Source organism: Anabrus simplex, chromosome 9 (assembly GCF_040414725.1).
Source record: "Anabrus simplex isolate iqAnaSimp1 chromosome 9, ASM4041472v1, whole genome shotgun sequence".
NCBI classification, from domain to species: Eukaryota; Metazoa; Arthropoda; class Insecta; order Orthoptera; family Tettigoniidae; genus Anabrus; species Anabrus simplex.
In genome coordinates this window covers 900545-923982 of record NC_090273.1, presented here as the reverse complement: position 1 = coordinate 923982, position 23438 = coordinate 900545, and the positions used below count along the sequence as shown (strand labels likewise).

General features: G+C 39.9%; 1 protein-coding gene across 6 annotated transcripts in view; it reads left to right on the top strand.

Annotated features, from left to right (window-relative positions):
• The window catches only part of numb (NUMB endocytic adaptor protein), a 572878-nt gene that overhangs the window by 426618 nt on the left and 122822 nt on the right, over positions 1-23438 (top strand). For all 6 annotated transcript variants that reach the window (XM_068229273.1, XM_068229274.1, XM_068229271.1 and 3 more), the window contains one exon: positions 10874-10951. In XM_068229273.1, the coding sequence (XP_068085374.1) occupies positions 10874-10951 (78 nt within the window). The remainder of the gene's footprint in view (positions 1-10873; positions 10952-23438) is intronic.

The following is a 23438-nucleotide window of genomic DNA, read 5'->3' as shown; positions in this document are numbered from 1 at the left end:
TTGCGTTGGCTGTGATTAATACCACTATATGAGCGACACCATGGGTCTGCGTTGCCTATAGTTAGTACTACTATATGAGCAACACCGTGGGTCTGTGTTGCCCACTATGTGGGGAACACCATAGATTTGCGTTGCCTGTAACTGGTACCGCAATATGAGAAACACCGTAGGTCTGTGTTACACAAGCGTAATTAGTTCAGACCCTTGGTCACTACTACTATTGTTTAACACTAGTTTCTGGGAATGTGGGGCACTGCGGTTCGAATCCACTGCTTGTTTTAAATTCATATCCATTCTTCATCATCACGTTTAGAATTCGGCCAGTGGATGATTTTGGACTTTAAATTGTAATTACATTTTCATCTCATTTTGTACCATTAGGGGCTGACAACCTAGATGTTAGGCCCCTGTAAGCAACAAGCATCATCTCTTATGGTGTTTGGGCCTGCTGTTTTGAAGACTTCCGCTGTGATTCCATCCTCACCTGATACTTTCTTGTTTTTAAGTGTTTTTATCTGTCTTGTGATTTCTTCGTCTGGTGGCAATGCATTTGGATTAGTATTTTCATGTTCTTGTGGAAAAAATCTTTGCGTTGCTTCTGGACAGTTCAGTAATTCTTTAAAATATCTGGCAAGTTCCTCAGTTTTCTTTGTTGTTTAGTGCCAATTGTCCATTTTCTTTCTTGAAACAGAGACTTTGTTGTTGATATCCTGCAAGCTTAGTTTTGAAGTCCTTATAGAAATTTTGTGTGTTGTTTCTCTCAAAGTCTTTCTCGATTTTAAGTAGTTGATCCTTTTCAAATTTCCTATTGGTCTGTCTTATCAATTGAGCTGTCTCTTACCTCACTGCCAAGAAAGATGTGTAATTATTCCGACCTTTGCTGTTCCAGTTGTTGTATGCCTTCTGTTCGCACTCCTCATTACACCAAGGGTCTCGCAGAGGAATTAGTGTTTGTGCTGTTGTAATCAGTTTGCTTTTGAGTTGTTGCCAATTTTTTTTCCTCTTTTCTCTCTAATTCTTCTGTGAGAGATGGTTGGATCCTAGTGGGGTCAAATTTTGGGATTATTGGTTTCTTCTTTGTGAATCTCTGACGTTTCAACTGTAGTTTAATTCTTGTCAGGTGCCCGTTGACTTGAACCTTAGTAATCTCCCTGTGGTTTGGATAAGAGATTGCTACATGGTCAATTTGGAATTCGCCGATGAGTGTGTTTGGTGATCTCCATGTCATTTCTTTTGATGGTTTCTTTTTGAAGTGCGACGGCATGATTTTAAGGTTGAATATCCTGCAGAGTTTGACTGATCTTTGTCCATTTTTGTTGGTCCATTTATGTGCTGGGAATTTTTCTATTTTTCTGCATTTTCTTTCTTTGCCTAATCGTGCTTTGACACTTAGTAAGATTTTGATGTGGTTTGGAGGAATTTTGGATATTATTTCTTCAAGAGTTTCCCAGGATTTATCTACCTTTTCGAGGTCTGTTTTATTGACCTCATTGATTGGCATGTGTGCATTCATTAGTGTGTGTGTTTTATTTGCACACTTCACGGTGGATGTCAGTCTATCGTTTACATGTTTCACATTAGTTATTGAGTTGAATATGTTTTTCTTGATGCAAAAGCGACTCCTAAAAGTGGTGTGTTTTTGCGAATTTGTTCATCTGTTTTACTTTTAAAGTCTAGTGTCCGAAATCCATTGTGTTTTCATCATTCAGTCTTGTTTCTTGTAGTGCCAGTATCTGTATTTCTTGTTCTTTTAAGGTTTGCTCTAGTTCATACAATTTTCCTGCTCGTAGGAGAGTATTTATGTTTAAGTGTTCTGAAAAAGGTTTTGCTGTTTGGGCGAAGTTAGTCAGAGTCTCAGACTCCCTCTGTTTGTGTCGCTCCAGACTCCCCAGAATACGACAGTCTGGTTGTATTGTTCTTGACAGCAGTGGATTAGTTACCACCTGGGGTAATAGTTTGATTTCTAACACTCCTCATGGTACTTGATTATCACAAGTTTGGGCATAGGTCCAGTTCTTAGTAATGGTGTTGTGAGTTCGAGAACATGAATTTCCAGCCGCACCTCTAGTGATCAGACGCTGACCACTTTGCCGCATGCTGCAGGTCAGACGCGAAGTGGATTTGAGTTGGCTCTTCCGTACTCTCTGCCATTAGCTGGCCATACGCGGAAAGAATTTTTAGCAGGCTTTGCCTTTGGGGCCAGATCCGATGGGCCGCCTGTCAGGTGTGACCTTAAGAGACCAGGCGTGCTGCTCGCCATCAACTGTGACGCCAACCCTTCGTGTAGTGCAACATGATCTGTCAACAGTCCAGACCCTCCCGTTAATTGAATGATCCGTGTCGTCTCGGCAGGCCAAGTCTCATCTGATGGCCTTGAAATCCTTTGCCGATTGGATTTGCCGTACTTAGAACTGTGCGATGAATGTCAAAGCAGGCATTGTCCAGAGGAAAAGAAAATTTTGCTGTTGCGTTTGTTGGAATGTGCATTTCGTTTTATGTTAAATCATGCAAAGAGAAAAATTGATCGAAGTGGATGAAATAATGGATAATAGGGCGAGGCAGCTTTAGTCACATGTGAACCGGACGATTACAAGAATTATATGGGAATGGACCACAGCGATTATGATACGCTGTTAGGTAAGCATGTTGGGATTTTTCTCGTTATTACATTAAATGTTTGATTTGTAACACACGCCTATAATGACTTGTTGATAGTGTATTTATTGTAGGTATTGTAGCTTCTAAGCTAAAGAATGAGGATATTGTAATGCGACAAAGCATACCACCTGAGGAGCGCGTGATTGCGACACTGAGAATTTTAGCTAGCGGGCGGTCTTTCGAAGATTTGAAATTTGTGACAGAAATTGCAGTTCAGACATTTCAATAAATTTCTCCGTCCGTGCCTTTGTCCTCTCGATGTTTTCCTTACAAGAGGCTTGATCTGTGAGGCGAGGTCTTTCCGTTGAGGTGCTGACAACAGTTCTCGCCTGTAGCAGATAACGCCTCAAACTGGCCTCGCTCACTAACGAGCAGTCCTAGCCTGTCGGTACGCGCCACGAGGCCTCGCCTGACACAATTCTTTCCGTGTATGGCTAGCTATTGGGATATGTCCTCTTCTGCCTTAGAGGCCGTTGACCATTTTCCCCTTTACCTCAGTTGATCCGTGGGTGCTAATATGGCTATGCCCTATTCACACTTGTCCTGCATATCTACAGGAACTTCCCCTTTTCAGCCATTGGAACGTGCCATTGGGGTTGAGGGCTCCCACCCTAGTGTCTCACGCAGGGTTATGCTTAGCTCTTGCTCAATCCAGAGCCAAACCCCCACGCAACCTGACCAGGCTATTATTATTATTATTATTATTATTATTATTATTATTATTATTATTATTATTATTATTATTATTATTATTATTATTATTATTAATTTTTTATTTTTATTTTACAGCATTACCAGCGGTCGTACCCATCATTGACTGATTTATTAGCTTCCTTGGGAGATCAGTGGTGGTTTCTGACCCATGATCATGGGTTCATTTCCAACCAACAAAAGAAAGCACTAAATTTTACCAGATACACCTATAAAAAGAAAACTGTTACTTCTATAACAGCAGCCATGCAGTGGCTTCCTACAAGGATGTAGAAGTAAATGCGAGTGAAATACCATACCAGTACTCTGTCATCTAAGAGTATGTGGTGAGGAAGTATATACGATGAGTAATGTTAGCAGTGGCGATCTGACAGAGCAAAGCCTAGCACACTGTGCAGTCCATGGGCTAGACACGTGAGTTGGAGCATTTTAGGAAAGAGAACTTTCAAGGCTGTAGCTGATTTTTTTTTCATGTAAGGTGCCGCAGCTGTGACAAAAAGTAGGACATCATCATGCCGTATTCCATCCGGCCAGAGTAACATTAATGAATTTGTGAACAACTGTGCCACTATGGAACCATTTGCTTTCTCCATCTCTTCTGTCGTCAGTTTTCTTTGCTTCCGTAGTTCCAATGATGACGTTGGTCATGTAACGTCCCATTGCATCCGTAGTTTCATCAATGGAGATCCAGATCTTCTTTTCTGCAACTCTGCTTCGAATCCTCTGCAGGATATCTTCAAAGAAGATATTCAAATACGTTTTTCTTAATGTGGATTCCGACGGAACTTCTTCTTTAGTGTACTTCTGCAGAAAAGTCCCGAGGGATTGATTTTCCAGTTTCCAGAACGGAATTCCGGAGTCCAAGAAAGCTTTACGTAGACCAAGGGAAAACTGAGATTGCCTGCAGAATGTTGTAACTGCTGTTGATATTAAATTGATCTTAGGGCCAACAATATTTAACCTAGACTTATGTTTCGTTGTTGCGAAATGTTGAGTTATTAAGTACTTTTATCGTGATTAATAGATTTTTCACAGATTTTGCAAAAGAGTATAGCTCCATCAGTAGAAAGTGTATCCGAAACGAATTCGCGAACATAGCCATGTAGTTTACCAAGCAACGTTAAAAATTTCGGTACGATAAATAAGTCAGCGCGAACACCCGAGTCGCCTTTAACAAGTTCAACAGTATACTAACAGCTTCTTTTATGTTTGACCTGTTAGACAGAAGTGATTTCCTCCCTTCCTCTGCATTATCTTATCATTTCAAAATCGGGAATACCAGGTAATTACGCATTGTCACACCAAAAGGTGTCGTCCCATTTGCGATCATTCAGCTAGATTACAATACTATTTTACTTTTGACGGGTTAAGCATTGTCCCATTTGCGATCACTCTTATCAGTGACATACAGTCAGGTTGCTGTGAGGGGATTCTCTACTGAAGGACTGGTACAGCAAGACAACTACATAGCCTACTAGCATTCTTACGAGTCGTATGTTGTAACTCATTAAATTACTTATATTTAGGCCTACACTGGGCGATTTGGCCGTGCGGTTAGAGGCGCGCAGCTGTGAGCTTGCGTCCGGGAGGGTTCCAACCCCACTGTCGGCAGCCCTGAAAATGGTTTTCCGTGGTTTCCCATTTTCACACCAGGCAAATTCTAGGGCTGTACCTTAGTGAAGGCCACGGCCGCTTCCTTTCCATTCCTAGGCCTTTCGTCTTCCATCGTCACCATAAGACCTATCTTTGTCCGTGCAACGTAAAGCAAATAGAAAAAAAAAAAAGACAAAAACCCTTATATTTACTGTTTGCGACTCGTGCGTTAATATCGGGACTGGCAGAGAATAAACAGGACTCAAATGAACCTTTTATTTAGAGTTCCCGGATGGTTGTGGGTGTAAAGGCGGTTCTAAATTCAAAACAAAGGATTTTGCCGTAACACTTTGCTTCTTCGGCAGTGCTACCCTTTTTGAAGCTCATGTCCAACTTAGCAGTTAACCTACACTTTCTGAATGTCCGGCTCCATGGCTAAATGGTCGGGAAATTTAACTGGGTGTGTGTGTTGTCTTCATCCTCATCACGACGCGCAGGTCGCCTACGGGAACCAAATCGAAAGACGTGCACCTGGCTCAGACACTCCCGGCACTAAAAGCCATACGCCATTTCATTTCACTATTAAATTACTGCTTAAATAATGCTCAAACTGTTCAAATATTCATACTAACATGTTAAGTAAACAGCTGCTCGAAATGTAATTAGCCTAACTTTCATCTATATGTATGTATGTATGTTTACCCCTTAGTCTCGTTTCTTGATACCGAATCGGGAATGAGATGAGATTAATTTATACGGCATGTTTCTACGGCCAAATGCCCTTTCTAGCACCAACCTCAGTTGAGAAGCTAATGAAGATGAAATGTGTTATGGTGAATGAAATTGGGTAAGGGAGTGGAAGGATTCATCTCTGGCGTATGGATAGGAACTGTCCCGCCATTTGACTGGAAATGAAAAGATTAAACCACAGAAAACTTTCTGAGAACAGCCGACGGAGTGGTCGAACACACGCGTTTCCCGAATGCAGGGCTTGGTTCCATAGCCGTAGCGCGTTAACACACGCGGCCACTCAGTCTACTTTCACCTATATAAATAAAATTATAATTTTTGTCTGTACGCTCAGATTAGATGTCCAAGATTCCAGAACTTAATGTTACGAAAATATTTAGATTAAAATAAGTTGAAAAATGATAATTCTATAATAATAGCGCGAAAAGATGAGATTGTACTCGGGAAATAGTGGGTTCGAACCCCCTTGTCGGCAGCCCTAAGGATGGTTTTCCGTGGTTACCGATCGTCACAACAAGCAAACGCTGGGACCGTACCTTAATTAAGGTCATGGCCGTTTCCTTCCCATTCCTAGCCCATTCTTGCCATAAGGCCTATCTGTGTCGGTGCGACGTAAAGCCAGCGGTAAAAAAATACCCATGTCACCAAACATTCCTGACTTTTCCGTAAATTTCTGTACGAGTATCCATTATGTAAAGCACAAGGCTTGCCTCTCTCCGTCTCAATGACCTGCATGTCGTAAGTAAGCACGCAGATAACAAGAAAATCTACAGTACATCAACGATGGATGTTTACAGCTGGAATAATTACTGTAGACTAACATCACCTCAAAAAACGTTCAAGAGAAAGGGGACAGGTTGGGAGAATCCTTATCATGCGGTTGTGTGGAGTACAGACCTTATTAGCAGTTCCCCTGCTGCATGGACGTTGGAAAACCCTGATAGGCTGCTGATAATTGTACAGTGATCGCAAATGGGACACGAACTGGTCTTTCTTCACATTCCTTTTTTCCACTGTAATGGGAGTGATCGCAAATGGGACACAACCCACCAAAAGGTGGTGTGCGGAAGGAGAGGAGAGGTACTTCCCTCATCCTCTCTCTTTCCTGGTATTCATTATGCTTGTGCATTATTTTCACTAATGAAGGTTCTGCTAATCACAGAGATTAAATTAATGGGTGAGAAAATAAGCTTTCGAATGCCTGAAAACAAATTAACTTTTTAAAGGGAACTATATTCTAAATAGATATTTGCGACGACAATGTGTAATTTAATTTGTGCAACCTTTTTTGTCTTCGATGTACGGAAATTCATTATGTGCTTTCTAGAATGTGTAAATCGCAGAAATAATTTGCATAACGATCACAAAAGGCAAAAAAAGGCTTTAAATCTTAAAATAGGCAACGAAAGCCAAAATAGGCAAAAAAGGCGTAATAAAAATTGTCTCTACATTTCCTAAATGCACGAAAACAAATATATCTCTATCTGATTCTTCAATTGATCCAGTCAGATAAAAAAGGCATTTTGCCTAACTTTCGGGCTCTAGTTATAACAAAGTTCTACTGTAGTTTATTTTCAAAATTCATATTTTTTGAGTGAACTAGTCTTTGTTGTTTGCCATTCTCTTTCTTCTGGCACAGAATAGGTAATTTGTGCTGCAATATCATTGGCTCTTGCTGTTTAGCATTTTGTAGTGTTTATACATTTGTAATTTAGTGTTTAAAACTAGTATTTGAGTTAATTCTTGCACACAATTAGGTAATAAAATTGAAATCCCATTTCCATAGAGCTAAAATGAAACAAAATTGTACACTTAACTGCACAAAAACTGTCCAGTAAACATATATTTAATTTTATACATTCTTGAATTGCAAGGATGTTTGAACTGTCGGTAGCCTGTGCCTGACAATCCTACTACCTGAGCAATACGTTCATTGTATTTCAAACTTTGAAAGTGCATTGGATAATTTTAACCCATATAGGCTTACGCTAAAGCACCACATAGAAACATTATACCACGAACCTACTACGCTGGCGTAGCAGGCGGAGAGGTGATACTCCCACGTGGCATATAGGGGGGTCCTAACCGGTTTGCTGGCGGACTTCAGGGAAATAAAATACCTCTCGCGGACCAAACACAAAACCGCACTGTGGGTGGGGGACGCAGAGGAAGAATACACCCACGGTATCCCCTGCCTGTCGTAAGGTGACTAAAAGGGGCGACCAAGGGATGATCCAATTAGAACCATGAGACTACTTGTAATTAGTACCATCACGCAGGGAACGCCATGGGTCGCGTTTACTTGTGCGTAATACCACTTTGTTAGGTACGCAATAGGTTTGTGATTAGTAGCGACAGTGTGTGAATCAAGAGGTGGGTACAGTACCTGTGATTTGTACCCCTGTATGAGCGACACCATAGTTCTGCCTTACCTATGCTCAGTTCCCACTATGTTAGGAATTCCACGGGATAGTACGAGTCCCTGTGGTTAGTCCACTTCTGTGAGGAACGCCATAGGTTTGTGTTGCCTTCAAGTAGCGGCCCAATGTGCGAAACACCATAGGTCTGTGTTACATGTGCGCATTACACCACCTGTGAATAGTACCATAATGTGTGGAATACCGCGAGTCTCCGCTACTTTTGATTAGTACCGCAACATTACACATGGCATGGTTCTACTTTCCTAGCGATAAATACCATTGTGAGGAGCCGATGACCTGGATTTTGGACCCGATTCGACTATAAGCATAATCGATTCAGCATCGTGCTATAAAAGCAGTCCCTTGGTCAGTAATACTATTGTTTTGTGCCAGCTTCTGTGCATGTGGGTCGGATCCACGGATCGTTTTAAATTCATATCCGTCCAACCAATCGTTCTTCGTCCTCACGCTTTGAATTCTGGTCAGTGGAGGATTTTGGACTTTTAAGTTGTCATTTCATTTCGTCTCATTTCGTACCATTAGGGGCCGATGACCTCGATCAATCAAGGAACATTATATTGATGCAAAGTCAGATTAATAAAAAGGAAAATATACGAAATTAATTAAAATCATGTTTATGAATGAGCGATACTGTTGGACATTACGGTGTAGTGCACGTTCGTTGCCCAGCATGGGATCAGTTCCTAACCTCACCATCATTATAGCTGTTAGTATCTTCACATTTATATTGCATTGTGTTGTGTTTACATGTTCTCAAGAATGAAAAAACAAACAACAACAACAAAAGGCGATTATAACCATTTTACATAATATTGCTATATTACCAATAGTGATGCTTAATAATTGTGTGGTAAGAAGTTAACAAGAATGAGATATTGGGTTGAGAGCTGTAATTTTGCACTAAGTTTGTGGGGACAGAATACACACAAAATAAACAGATGAAAGCTGTATAGACTACTGTCGTGGAAAAAAACGTATCGACACCCCGGTTCATTCGTTAATAAAGTCACACATAGAAACAAGCTACACCGAAATATGGCTTATTTTATGTGGAGTAGACATTTTTATCGTCCCCGCCTAAAATGTTAACGCAGCTTGAACAAAAAAAGTGCCAGTATTTTTTCCCATTTCCAACGGAGCGTTCACTTTGAAAATTCGTAACTTTAAAAGTATTGATCTATTCGTTACTAAACTGTAATACGTCTTAAAGTAACTTATTCTTGAACCGTCTACCAAGTTTTTATTTCATCCCATATTTGTGAAAAGGGTGGTTGAAAATTTTGTGAAACATTTTTCTCGTTAATGGGTGATCATAGTTCAGTTTGTTATATAGCTCATGAGTATGTGAGGCTAAAATTGAAACTGCTTTTTTTGCACACAATTGTTGATTTGATATTTAATTGGGTGGTTGTGCGAGAAGAAAGCAGTCTACCGGCCGGCGGTCCTGGAAACCATAGCGACGTTTCCGGGTTGAAGCTCAATTGGATGTTTGTTGTTTAAAACCTTTATTGGAGTAGTGCTCGATAGTGAACGGTAGAATTATATAGTATATCTTGTATTTCGTCGTAAGTTCCAGTTTATAAGAAGGACTTCTTCGTTTTGTTAGTGATTAATGCATCAGTGCACTTTGCAGAATTATTTGAGAACCTACTTTCCTTAGAAGTAGAGAGGAAGTCATTTTTTCTTCAAAATGTTTCTTTTTATGGGAGCAACGAGAATCGCAGGCTAAATGAAAGATACTATGGAATCTTCATTGCTCGGTTCTGAAAGGAATGTAAAGGTTGCGTGTTTATGCTTCATCGTTGGCTTTTTCTGGGCAGGAAAAGTTTGTCTCTACAGTGCGAGTCAAAAAGTCCTTTACTCTTTGTCAGACTCCGTAGCTGGACGGTGAGCGTGTTGATTTTTGGGTTCAAGGGTCCCAGGTTCGAATATTGCCCAGGTCATTGAAATTTCTTCATTTGGGGCTAGGTGATATGGCTTATTCGAAGTGTATTCTCTCTTCATGATATCAATAGTAATGGTGCGATGCATTCAACTTCTGGTATTTAAAGTTACAGGTGATGGGGAAAAATACCACTATTCGTCATGTAGCACATTATCCCCTTATTCCACTTTTTCGCCACACAACACAACAGAACACATTCATTGTGAAGTAGAGCAGTGGATATGCTGCATTCTTCTGTCAGTTAAATATAAAATCAACAACAGACAAAAATCAGCCTGCCATTCTCATGAGCTTCATAACAAATTGATATGATCACCCAGTAACGAGAAAAAGTTGTTTCACAAAATTGAGAACAATGCTTTTCACAAATCTGGGATGAAATAAAAACTTGCTATAAGCGTATTACAGTTTGGTAAGTATTGTATCTAAAGTTACCAAGTGAGCGCTCCATTGGAAATGGAAAAAAACTGGCACTTTTTTTGTTCAAGCTGCATTAACATTTTGGCTGGGTACGATAAGAATTAAATGTAGAATAAAATAATCAAATTTTCGTTTAGCTTGTTTTTATTATAGCGTTAACTCGAGTGTCTATACTTTTTCCCATGACAGTAAGAATAGTTCAGGTTGGGTGAAGAAGTGGTTCAGAAGATGGGTCAAATTGTGAAGAATGCAGGTGTTATTCAGACAGACTGAGATGTGCACCCCATCTACTAACACTAGTGTATTGCAGGTGCTACAGGACCATATCTGATTCTAGGATTATGTTATGTTCCAGAACTCCAGAAGACGCCCAGTGAAGGCTGTTCTCTATGTGTCTGGAGATGGACTTCGAGTGGTAGAAGATGAAACTAAGGTAAGGCCGGGTCTCAATTCGTCTTTATAACTGAATCATTTATCTTGCCAATTCTTTTTCCTTTCTGGCATGTTGTATCTGAGACCAGTATGTAAATATTGAGCAAAACGTTGTGCTACGAGAGGATTAAACGCCATATGCCAGATTTCAGAGGGAAAAGATGTTAGCCATACTTGAGGGATTTCAGGCATTTATGTTGACAATTGATGATAGAACAAGTTCTTGGTTTAAGGTGCTTACAGGGATTAGGCAAAGCAGTAACCTTTTACCTGTGTTATTCATTGTTTTCATAGATTTGCTGAAAGGTACAGAGCGGCAGGGAGGGATTCAGTTAGGTGGAAAAGTAGTAAGTAGTTTGGCCTATGCTGATGACTTGGTCTTATTTTTATTTTAATATTTTGCTTTACACCGCGCCGACACAGATAGGTTTTATGGCTACGATTGGATAGGAAAGACCTAGGAGTGGGAAGGAAGCGGCCATGGCCTTCATTAAGGTACAGCCCCAGCATTTGCCTGGTGTGAAAATGGGAAGCCACGCAAAACAGTCTTCAGAGCTGCAGACAGTGGAGTTCGAACCCACTATCTCCCGGATGAAAGCTCACACCCGCGCGTCCCTAACTGCACGGCCAACTCGCCTGGTAAGACTTGGTCTTAGTGGCAGACTTGAAAATAGATGCAGTGGGTACGTTACGAGAATTGGCATTTCCAAGGCTAAAGTGATGTCACTAGGTAAGAGGTTGAATGTCGAGTTGGGAATAGAAAGCTGGATTAGCGTATTTATACGCCTAGTCTGCTTCAGTCTATCAGACTACCGACTCAAATGACATCACACGTATTCTATCTTATACTAGAGCTCAGTCATCTCTCCAATGTGCATATTGTCAGGTGGTGGTTCGAGGGCAAGAGGCTGGTCCTGCTCTGCTGGGCAAAGTGAAAGGTGTGAATAGGGATGGTAATTTAACTCTATCTTATAGAAAGTTTGCTTTTCTTTAATTTTCCTCCATTCTGAAGGACTGTTAAATATGGCAATGTAAACTACGTTTTTAAGAGTGAACTTCTTGTTAATCTTGTGCCTTGTTATGTTAGTAAAACTTCTGAAATGCAAGGTGCTGTTTTCACAGAAATAAGCTCTAACACAAATTTTAATAATTATTGGAATGTGTGTTTATTTTAGAAAGTTGGATATTTTTTCAAATGAACCAATGTCTATTGACATTAACAAAATAAAACTAGACTAAATTAGAATGTCATCTGGTTTAGGTACTGTAGTTTACAAGTTACTCGAAATACTGACAGTTATCTGCTGCATGTGTCAGCACTGACTTAAGGAAAAAAAAAAAAAGTAAAACAAATTCTTTGAAGGAGGATGAGAATTGGACCTCAAAGGTTGTAGTCAAAATAGCTACAGTACTAGCTTCCATTTGATGAATACGTTGTAAGTAGCATTTAGAGATTTCAGCACAGGCAGAAGTATTAATGTTGTTTCATATCATCGGGTGTGGTCCGTATATCCTTGCAAACAGAAGGGGTCAAATCTGGGGAATGGGCCGGCCAAGGTGCAGGTCTCTTTCATAGAGTCCAACAATTCGGAAACGATCGGTGAAGAAAGGCTGTAGTACGGTATGTTGTACACTATGTGCTGATACATGTTCCTACTAGTCTTTGTTGAGAATCTAGTGTTCCTTCACTATTCCACACCACAAAGCCAATGGGAATGTTTCAGATGTTGCTTGATCATGATAAATCTTATCTTGTCGTAATGCCCATGTACGATTCCCATGCAGCCCTTGATACTTGCATCAGTTTGTTATGGAGCTCATGAGAATGTCAGGCTGAAATTAAAACTGCTTTTATTTTTTTTCATACAATTGTTCATTTGATATGTAATTGGGTGGTTATGTGAGAAGAAAGCAGCCTACTGGCCGGCGTTGCCGGGTTGAACCTCAGTTGGGCATACAAGAAGACAAACTAAGTGTGTTTTTAGATTAAAATATGTATGTTTAAATAACATTGTTTTTAAGGTATTGGTAAATGAGGACTTTTTCTACCAGAGAAAAGCTCTACAAGAACAATTAAAAACAAATATTAAATGTACAATATGAACACCCAACAGCCTGTCTAGTATTGCATTTTAATCTTAACGATTTTTTTTTTACAAGTGATTTAATATCAAGAAAATGAAACTTATGTAATCTATTAAGTTGTATCGAATGCCGGGCTGAGTGGTTCACAAGGTTGAGGCGCTGACCTGGCAGGTTCGATCTTGGCTCAGTCCGGTGGTATTTGAAGGTGCTGAAATACGTCAGCCTCGTGCCAGTAAAAGGACTTCTGCAGGAGTAAATTCCAGCACCTCAGCGTCTCTGAAAACCGTAAAAAGTAGTTAGTGGGACGTTAAAGTTTAGAAGTTCATTGTCACACTGTTCTTCACAAGTTTCTTTCTTCTCCAAACGGTACTACGAACACGGGAGGTTCTGCCTTGTGTAATTCATTGCAAACCGTGAATATTTTATCATATCCCAAAATCGTGGAGATGAGACCTAAAAATGAATGAAAGACTGCAGTTCAAGAATTATGTCTCTGTGGTGAAAAAAAGAATTTGTTGTTTGGTTGAATTATGCCTGTGCTACATGGAGGAATGAGAAGCATTTCTGTTGTCTTCAAGAGAAGTTGTATCACTGTATGTGGTCTACAGTTCAAAAAGCAGAGCACAGTTGTCTTCAGAAAATGGGGAAAAAAGTTTCATTTTCTGCCTCTGTGGATCAGCGGTAGTGTGGCGGCCTCCGGATCCCAAGATAGCGGGTTCAAACCCGGCAGAGGTATTCGGATTTTTGAAGGGCGGAAAAAAGTCCGTTTGACACTCCATGTCGTACGATGTCGGTTGTAAAAGATCTCTGGTGACACATTTGGTGTTTACCCGACAAAAATTCATTGAAACTCGGCCATAGACGCCCAAGAGAGTTTTGGTTTACTCGGTCTGCCATCTAGTGGGCGCCTAGAGTAAAACGGAACGTCGAAATTGACGAGCAAACAGCCAGATGGCGTCACACGGTAGCCGAGGCCATACGATTATTATTATTAGTTCTGTTTTCCACATTTTTCCTGATCTTGTGGCTTTATCAGCTTTAAACAGTTTTTTGAAACCAGGGGGCTAAATATTCCGGTTGGTTTCTGCAGCATAAATAATTTAGGGAACAAAGAACTGTCCATACTGATTGTTGGCATTATGATGTTTGAATGTGTGAGTAAACGAACCGATTGGGCTATCGTGTTTGTTTCTCACCTACAAAAGATAGTCCTTCTCAATCGCATTTTGCGTTTGAACCTGCTTTGATCTGTGTTGTAAATAGAATCTGGGGTGTAATGAAGAAATTACTCTCAAGTCCTCTCCAGAAATTCTTTTGAAGCTTTATTCTTTTGTTTTTCAGCCTGAATGTGCAAACGCAATACAAATTTCATAATTTTCCTTCTCCCAGTTCTTTGCTGTTTCTTGAAACAGCTGATCCAGGCATACAAGGTGTGAGAAATTGCTTTTTCCCTCCATAATAGTTCAAGTGCAATTTTCGTCACTTACATTTCGCTTTCCCCTGGAAACAGGAGTAGATTAATGTTCAATTGGTCTTGCAGGCATACCTGTATTTTCCAATGGCTTCTTCCACAAGTAATGATATCGCTCCAAATTCACTAACTAAAGTATTTGCAGACGTGTGAAAGTGGTCTCTTTCCTGTAAACTTCTCTGAGAATTTTTTTTGGCACTCTCTTCTCCCATTCTCATCATATGTTATTTCTATCCTGTCTTGAAGTTTCAAGATTCCTGTCCTTTTTCTTCTCAATTTCTAGTTCTATCCTTTCTGGTCTTGCCCTAGATACCTCTTAGGAATTTCATCTCTGCTGCCTGTATTTAACTCTCCTCTCACTTTGTTGTAGTCCACGATCCAGCTGCATATGTTAGTATGGGTTCATAATAGGTTGAATATATTACTTTCTTACATTTCTTCAGGACATCTTGGTTCCACAAAATACCCATTACACTGGTAGAAGCAGTTTGCTTGTTGTATTCTTTTTCCAATTTCCTTGGTTATCTTTCCATCTTCTGTGATCACACTTCCCAACTACTTGAAACTTTTAACCACTTCCAGAATTTTACCATTCAGTTTTATCTTTCCCCTTCCTTCCTTCCTTCCTTCCTTCCTTCCTTCCTTCCTTCCCTTTGTCATCACTATTGTTTTATTTTTCTCTGTGCTTGCTTTCATCCCAAATTTGTCTATCTCTTGATTCCATACATCTGCTTGTTTTTGTACTTCTGTTTCATCCTTACCCCACATCACTCATCGCCGTCGGCTATAACTCGATCTGAGTATATATAACTTCTTCCTGCATACATTGGCCAGTTCAGCTCAGTTTATGGATGTGTTTACGATGACTAAACAGGTCAGTTCTGGCATAAAACATACGCCCACACAAATCACATTGAATGGATGGAGGAGGGTGGGGTTGTAATTGACGAGTTTTCTTGCATGTCACTTGGCCTCTTTATGTTTGCGGTGTTCTCCTTCAAACAAGTTGACAGCTGCGGATGTAGTGTTCCACCACAGCGAGCGGTCCACAGACCTTCTTCTCATTTCTGTATATACCATTTGTCTTCATGATGTGTTTCAGGTGGTTCTTAAAACGCTTAAGAGGGGCTCCATGAGGTCTACTTGTGATAGTACATATATCACACCCCCGAATTATATGTAGAAGTTAGAGATATTATTGTCAGTATTCGATTTATTATTATTATTATTATTATTATTATTTCATTTGTATATTTTGCCATTTATATTGGTAAGCTGGAAGATATCCACATATGTAGGTATGAGTAATATGTTTTGCATGAGTGGGAAAACATTGCTTTAATAACTCTGGTAATTTGAATGAGTCATATGGCTGCCCCAGTGCTTGTTGTTGTACAAGGGAAATTCATGAGTCATGTATATATCCCAGCCTGATGAGATGAGCTTCTTGTTGTACCAGGGAAATTTGGTGATTCATGTAAAACTCCCGAGTGTTTGTTATTGTCTTGGGAGGAAGAAGTAGGTCAGGGCTTGGTCTTGACTAGAGATCACTCATGATTGGCTAGCAAGCACCAATCCAGACTTATCATCTGAGAGGAGGGGGATGTTGATGTCTATAAAGGTTGATCATACGGCGGCAACCAGGAGATTGTAAGAAACATTGTAAGGGTGATTGTAAAGGAACGAGAAGGAAGATAACTACAACTACAACTGACGCACTGTACAGGAAGGAAGTAGTGCTGATACACGGTACTGGAGTGACACGGCAGCAATGGACTGGACTTCAAACGTTCGTGGAGCGTAGTCTTGTTATGTTCGTAGAAAGTGGTTGATTGTGTAGAGTGCGTGCGCTTTAAGTATGGTAGCACTTGTGGCGGCCTAGCATTATATGTTGGTGAAAGCTTCAGACTTTCCATAAATTTATGTTGAGGATCGACAGACGTGTGTATATATCTTTACAACAAGTGTTAAAATATGTGAACACAGTAGTACAAGGTACAGTATCTGTGTGATGTGATAACTGCCGATTATGAGAATCGGTAAGTCGAATTGATATAGAGACAGTGAAGGGTATTTATCTTCATACATGTACATTGTTCATCGGACTATCTACAAATGGTAGCTTAGTTCTCGCTTTCGTTTTCCCACGATTTTCATTATTGTTGTTGTTGTTGTGAATATGGAGTCTTCCAGCAATATTTTATGTGTGTATTATATGTATAATGTTGTATGTTGATGAGGTGCTCATGCACGGAATTTGTTCAGAATATAGGTAGCTATTTTAGAATCAGTGTTATTGATGAACCTAGGTGCAGTTCCTACCTAATTAGTCGTTTTCAGGAGGTTAGATAAGGCCTGCAGCAGATGTACCAGTACGCAGCATTATGTACACACTCTGGGATATACAGTTTATCATGCTCTTATCTAAATTCGAGGGATCCATTCTGGTGAACTCTGGCGCACATACTACGGACATTTCGGTTAATTATGCTTATTAATTTTATTAAGTTTTTGAGTAATTTTATTTATATATATTTTTATTCATGATTTTTATTATCATCAAAATTATTACATACTGCCAGAGCAAAGTTCACCATAAAGAATTTGGCGGGGATGCCTGGTATCACCCATGTGGTGAAAATGGCTTAACCATCTCAGTTGATGAGCTGTGTTGGTCACATAATCCTCCCACTTAATATACAGGATGAATCTCATTTTCTGTTGGTGGAAGCGCTCAAGTTTTTTGATATGGCAATAGTGTCAAAGTTTCAGCGGCGTGGAAACAACAGCTTTGTACACCCCAAGTTTGGTATGTTATTCATGAAGACTGTGCATTAACCATCCGAATGCTGCATGAGCAGCCCCAAATCTTCTATCAACATCTTGTCCACAGGTACACCGTTTCGACAAGATATGAAAAGTGTTGTGTCTAATATTGAACTCAGGAAGAGTTAATCCTGGGGCATGTTGTGCAAGTACCTTCATTTTTTTCGCTTTAATGGCAAGACCAAAGCGATCACATGCAGTTTTAAAGCAGTTGACTGTCTGTTGTAGTTCTGCATGTGTTAGCGGTGTCATCGGCATACTGCAGTTCTGTCACCGGGGTACCTAGTGTATGTCTTTGTGAGTGAAGTCTTGCCAGATTGAAAAGGCCTTCATCAAAATGAAATTTAATCTCCATGCCTAAGCTGTTTGCAGATGATTCATGCAGCATGGCAGCGTTGTACAGTGCAAAGAGTGTAGAAGCAAGCACACAGCCTTGTTTTAATCCATGAGTGATTAGGAACGAATCTGTTACTGAGTTACCATGAAGAACCTGTCCAGACATGCCATTATGAAGAGCTTGAACCAATTCCACTTAATGTTCAGGACATCCAAAATGTCTATATACTTTCCACATAGCAGATTTTGTACTGAATCAAAGGCTTTTCCCAGATCATAGAAAACTAAATACAGAGGCTGCTGCTGTTCTGTGCATTTTTCCTGGAGTTGTCTAGCACAGATGATCACATCTTTTGTGCCTCTGGAGGTTCAGAAACCACATTGAGATTCAGGCAAAATCCTCTCTGAGATAACTGGGAGCCGGTTTAATAGCATTCTTGCGAGAATTTTATTTGGAATTGACAAAAGCTTTATACCATCTGCAAACAACATGGCTTTTGTTGCCCGTCTTCCCAATCTCTGTTTAATGTTCTTATGAATTTCATCCATGACTATGATGAACAGTATGGGGGGATAGTTCACTTCCCTGTCGGAGACCAGTTTCAACTTTAAACCATTTTATTTATTTATTTATTTATTTATTTATTTATTTATTTATTTATTTATTTATTCACGAAGCACAAGATACTGCTACACGGAGCAAATTTCACTTGCACTGTCAACAGACTATTTAACAAACATAAACTTTCATAATAAAATATAACACAACAAAATATAACAAGATCAGGTACACATCCTACTAATAACTGTCCAAATCGAAAACCATGGGAATGTCCATGTTCATAGCCAAGTCGTCGTGGGTCAAGATGGCGGTATAATCCCTTTACATCAACTTATCTTTAAGATACTAAAATATACAAATCTATTATAACAGTATCTGATTGTCAACTACTTCAAAACGATTTAGAATCTCTTGTAGACTGGAGCAAACAGAATAAGTTAATTTTTAATATAGCTAGAACAGGTCGGTAATTTCAAGTATTTAGGTTGTGTGTTCTCCCAGGATGGTAATATTGTAAGTGAGATTGAATCAAGGTGTAGTAAAGCTAATGCAGTGAGCTTGCAGTTGTGATCAGCAGTATTCTGTAAGAAGGAAGTCAGCTTCCAGATGAAACTGTCTTTACATCTGTCTGTTTTCAGACCAACTTTGCTTTATGGGAGCGAAAGTTGGGTGGACTCAGGATATTTTATTCATAAGTTAGAAGTAACAGACATGAAAGTAGCAAGAATGATTGCTGGTACAAACGGGTGGGAACAATGGCAGGAGGGTACTTGGAATGAGGAGATAAAAGCTAATTTATGAATGAACTCGATGGATGAAGCTGTACTTATAATCCGGCTTTGGTGGTGTGGTCATGTGAGGCGAATGGAGGAGGGTAGGTTACCTAGGAGAATAATGGACTCTGCTATGGAGGGTAAGCGAAGTAGAGGTAGACCAAGATGACGATGGTTAGACTCGGTTTCTAATGATTTAAAGATAAGAGGTATAAAACTAAATGAGGCCACAACACTAGTTGCAAATCGAGGATTGTGGCGACGTTTAGTAAATTCTCAGAGGCTTCCAGACTGAACGCTGAGAGGCATAACAGTCTATAGTGATTATGTATGTATGTTTGTATGTATTGTAATGGTTATAGTGTCCGCCATGCCAAGTCGCTACGCGCCGAGCTCGTCACCCATCGCCCCCACCCCCTTAGACTCGAGCGCGCCAATCGCAAGCAACATTTACGTGCTGGGCTGGCCCTTCTCTCTTCTGTCCGTGGTTGCACCGCATGGTACGATGGAAACTACTCGACGATTAATCTGGAGTCTTCCATCTCGCGAAGTTCCTGGATACATCTAGCATCCGGACTGTTCCAGAAGGGTCGGCGCCGCTATATAAGAGAGGAATGACTTACCTGTAGTCAGTGAGAGTTAGTCTGGGGTCAGTGAGTTAATTAGTGAGTGTGTGAGGAGTGAGCGCAGTCAGACTGAGGTGTCAGTCTGATTGGAGTGTCTGCCTGTTGGAGCTGAGGACTCGTTCCTGTTTTCCTGACGTCGTGCGTGTGTATCTCTTGGGGCCGGCTACTGGAGAAAAAACCTTGGGTGTTCTGGAGTAGCGCGAAGGAAACACTGGGTGCCGACGTGGAAGACTGCGGAGTTCGACGGATATAGTGAACAGCGGATACCATCCCGACCTGCGAAACTGATGTGTGGGCTGTGGACCGTGACAGCGCTAACAAGTGTGACTGAGTGTACTGTAAATAATCGAAAACTGTGTAGTGTGAGAACAAGAGAGAAACTAAGAGAGTGCGCGAACCATATAAGTGTGTAACCGTGTACTTGTGTAAGTTGTAAGCTCGGCTATCGTGTGTGTGTGTGGGTGGGTGGGTGGGTGGGTGGGTGGTGCCTAGTTAATAAATCTTAGAAATAGGACGCTACCAGGTGCTGTACTCATTTATTAATTTATTTATCCCGCCAACACGTTACTGTATGTATGTATGTATGTATGTATGTATGTATGTATGTATGTATGTTTTGTTTTCGGAACACATTGATCCAATACAGCATACATTTTATCATAGAAAAGTTGTGTGGCTAAGTTAACATCTCTGCATTCTTTAATATTAATCCCGTCAGTTTTCCTTCAACAGACTGTTTAAGTTTCTCAAAATCTGCCTTTGTGAAATTATACCTTCTATGATGATTTTCTTTTCTCCTATTTAGGTTAACTTTAAGTATTATCTGAAGAGGAGGATGATACCCGTCTTTTGGAATGATTGGATCAATTTCCTCAACAATACGTATGTCTAATAAATTTAACACAAGATCAAGTGTCTTGTGACACGGGCATCAAAGAGAAAGACCTGCACCTGGCAAGCCGAACTCGTCCTGGGATATCCCGGCACTAAAAGCCATACGACATTTAATTTCAAGTGTCTTATTATTACTATTCTGTACATTGTTAACAGAGTGGAGATTCAAAAAATGTAAGACCCTGCTTACTTCTTGACTTCCTTTGTTCAGATCATACGTACTGTCAACTATTTCAGAGATATTAAAGTCACCAACTATAATAATGTTATTTATTCCAAGTAAATTAATGTATTGTTCTAACTTATTAAAAAATTCTAAGTAGGCATCTAATTGTGAATTTGGGGGAAAGTAAACTGTGCGGATATAGTACTTGTTATTGTTGAAAGTAAATTTAACCCATACTGACTCAGTATTTGAGTCTCACGAATGAACCATTTCTGGATTAAATGTTGCCTTAACACCAATGAGGACTCCACCATATTTTTTGCAACTAGTTATGGCATTCCTGTCCTTACAAAATATAGTATACCTATTAACAAGTAGTTCAGAATCATGTGAAGTATCATTCAGCCAAGTCCGTCAGACGTATAATATCAAAATTATTTGATAATATACCTGTATATAAAGTATGCATTTTGGATCTTAATCCACGTACATTCTGATAATAAATTATAAATTCATTATCTAACAAACTCATTACACAATATGAATAGTGTTCTTGAATTTTCTGATGTCTTCTTCACAGGCGATATTGACAACTGGTGAATTGTCAGTTTGTCTTATGAAGATTCGGCCATTCCTTGTCCAAAGATGCTTCACATTAGATGACCTGTGAAGTTGACGACGTATTGAATAGGTGAAAAAACAAACCTTTTAGCATCCTACATTCAGTATTTTCAATACGGATAACAATGATTTTTATCACTTGTTGAGCCAGAAGCCGCTTCCTGGTAGGGCAAAGGCTCTCATTGATATGAACGGGATTGTTGTAGGTGAACCCCAAGTCCAAAGTCGACAGATTCCTATTCACGCAGCGTTTCCTCAGCAGTTCATCTTTATGTACTCTCCGACAGAATTTGATGATGATATTAGACGACGGGTAGTTAAGGTTACTTGAGAGCCTATGACATGCATCAATATCCTCTTCATTATGTCCAGAGATCTTTCCACAGCCTTCACTAAATGCACTGTATTTTCATTAGCTTGTGTTGGAATGCCTTGAATCTCTATTGTATTTACCCTCGAGTACTGTTCAGTCTTCAATGCGCTGTTTTAGCTCCAGATTTTCGTTCTTGAGTTTTATGTTCTCATCTTTCAAACTCTCGATCATCCCCTGCACCTCTTGTAACACCTTATTGCTGTGTGATACTGTGGTCCAACTTTTCATGACACTTCTATGGATTTACCTAGATCTCACTCAAGTTCTTTCTGAGAATTCTTGACCGATCCAATTCCCTGTTTCATTTCCACAAGTTCATACTTCATTTCTCCAAGAACTGTTTCTAAGGATTTCTGGGTCTTCTCCATGGTTATTATATTTGCCTGTATCTCACTTAGTTTACTCATCATCAGTTTTATTGAATAAAGAGTTTTATTAATACAACTCTCTCTTTCAGGTTGGTTACTGTCCAGAGTGCCAGCAATATCCTCCTCATGTCCGATTGTTGGGAGACTGATACTTTTGTCAGTGCAACTGTCGCATGTCCAGTACTTCCTAAACTGTCACTGTCCTCTTTTTGTATGAAATGCTTTATCACATAAACCACACGTAATCCTGTTAGTTTTGTCTGACCTACTAGATGTTTTATTTTTACAGATATTGCACATATCCATCGTTAGATGAGGTTAATAGTCGCTGAGCTCCGAGAATATAGAATATAGACTGGCGACACGAAGAGAGATGATGGAGCTTGAAACATTTACTATTCCTTGAGATTGACTGCCACTGGTTATATAAATACTATTTGCCCAGATTTCACGGTTGGATACACTGGAAGTAATTTACTATTCCTTGAGATTAACTGTTGCTGGTTGTATAAATACTCTTTGCCAAGATTTTACAGTTGGCTACACTGATCCATTGTTTATCCTTTGAGGTTATGATGAAAAACATACACTATTATAGTTCAGTATTTGACTTATAGTATAAAACATCAAACAAATAATTATCAAAGATGAATCAGTGTAACTTACAGTTTAAGAGGAAACCACTCTCACTCTTGTGTCGCCGATAAAACCATCACATTTTCATAATAATGCGGAGCTCACACAACACACCTTACACTACCATGCTACCTGTTGCTACCTGGTAAGCGTCTGACACATTGTTCCATTTTCAAAACTTGAAAGCAATGAGAAAAAACGTCGCACGTATTTCTGAGAGCCCAGACTGTCATCCCTCTCCCCTCGACCCACTTCGCGCGCCTTGCTGACATGTCTGATAGGTGCTGGGACAGAGATGATAGCAGTGCTAGGCTTCATTCCGCCAGATCGCCACTGCTAACTGTCAACCATGCGTTACTCATTGTATATACTTCCTCACCTCCATATGTCTGGCATAATTATATAGATAAGAGTGCTGTTATTACTTCTACATCCTTGTAGGAGGATACTGCAGGGCTCCTGTTATAGGAGTAATATAGTTTTCTTTTTATAGGTATATCTGCTAAAATGAAATGCATTCTTTCAGGTTTAGTGTTCTCTTTTGTTGGTTGGAATTGAACCCGTGATCATGGGTCGGACACCACCACTGATCTTCTGAGAAAGCTAATTAACCAGTGAACGATGGGTATGACCGCTGTAAGATTCAACATGTTTATTAATAATAATAAATAAATAAAATAATAATGCATGGCATCTGTTTAGGCTTAGGATAAAATGAATGGCAGACATCATAAAGACCCAGTCCCCAAGC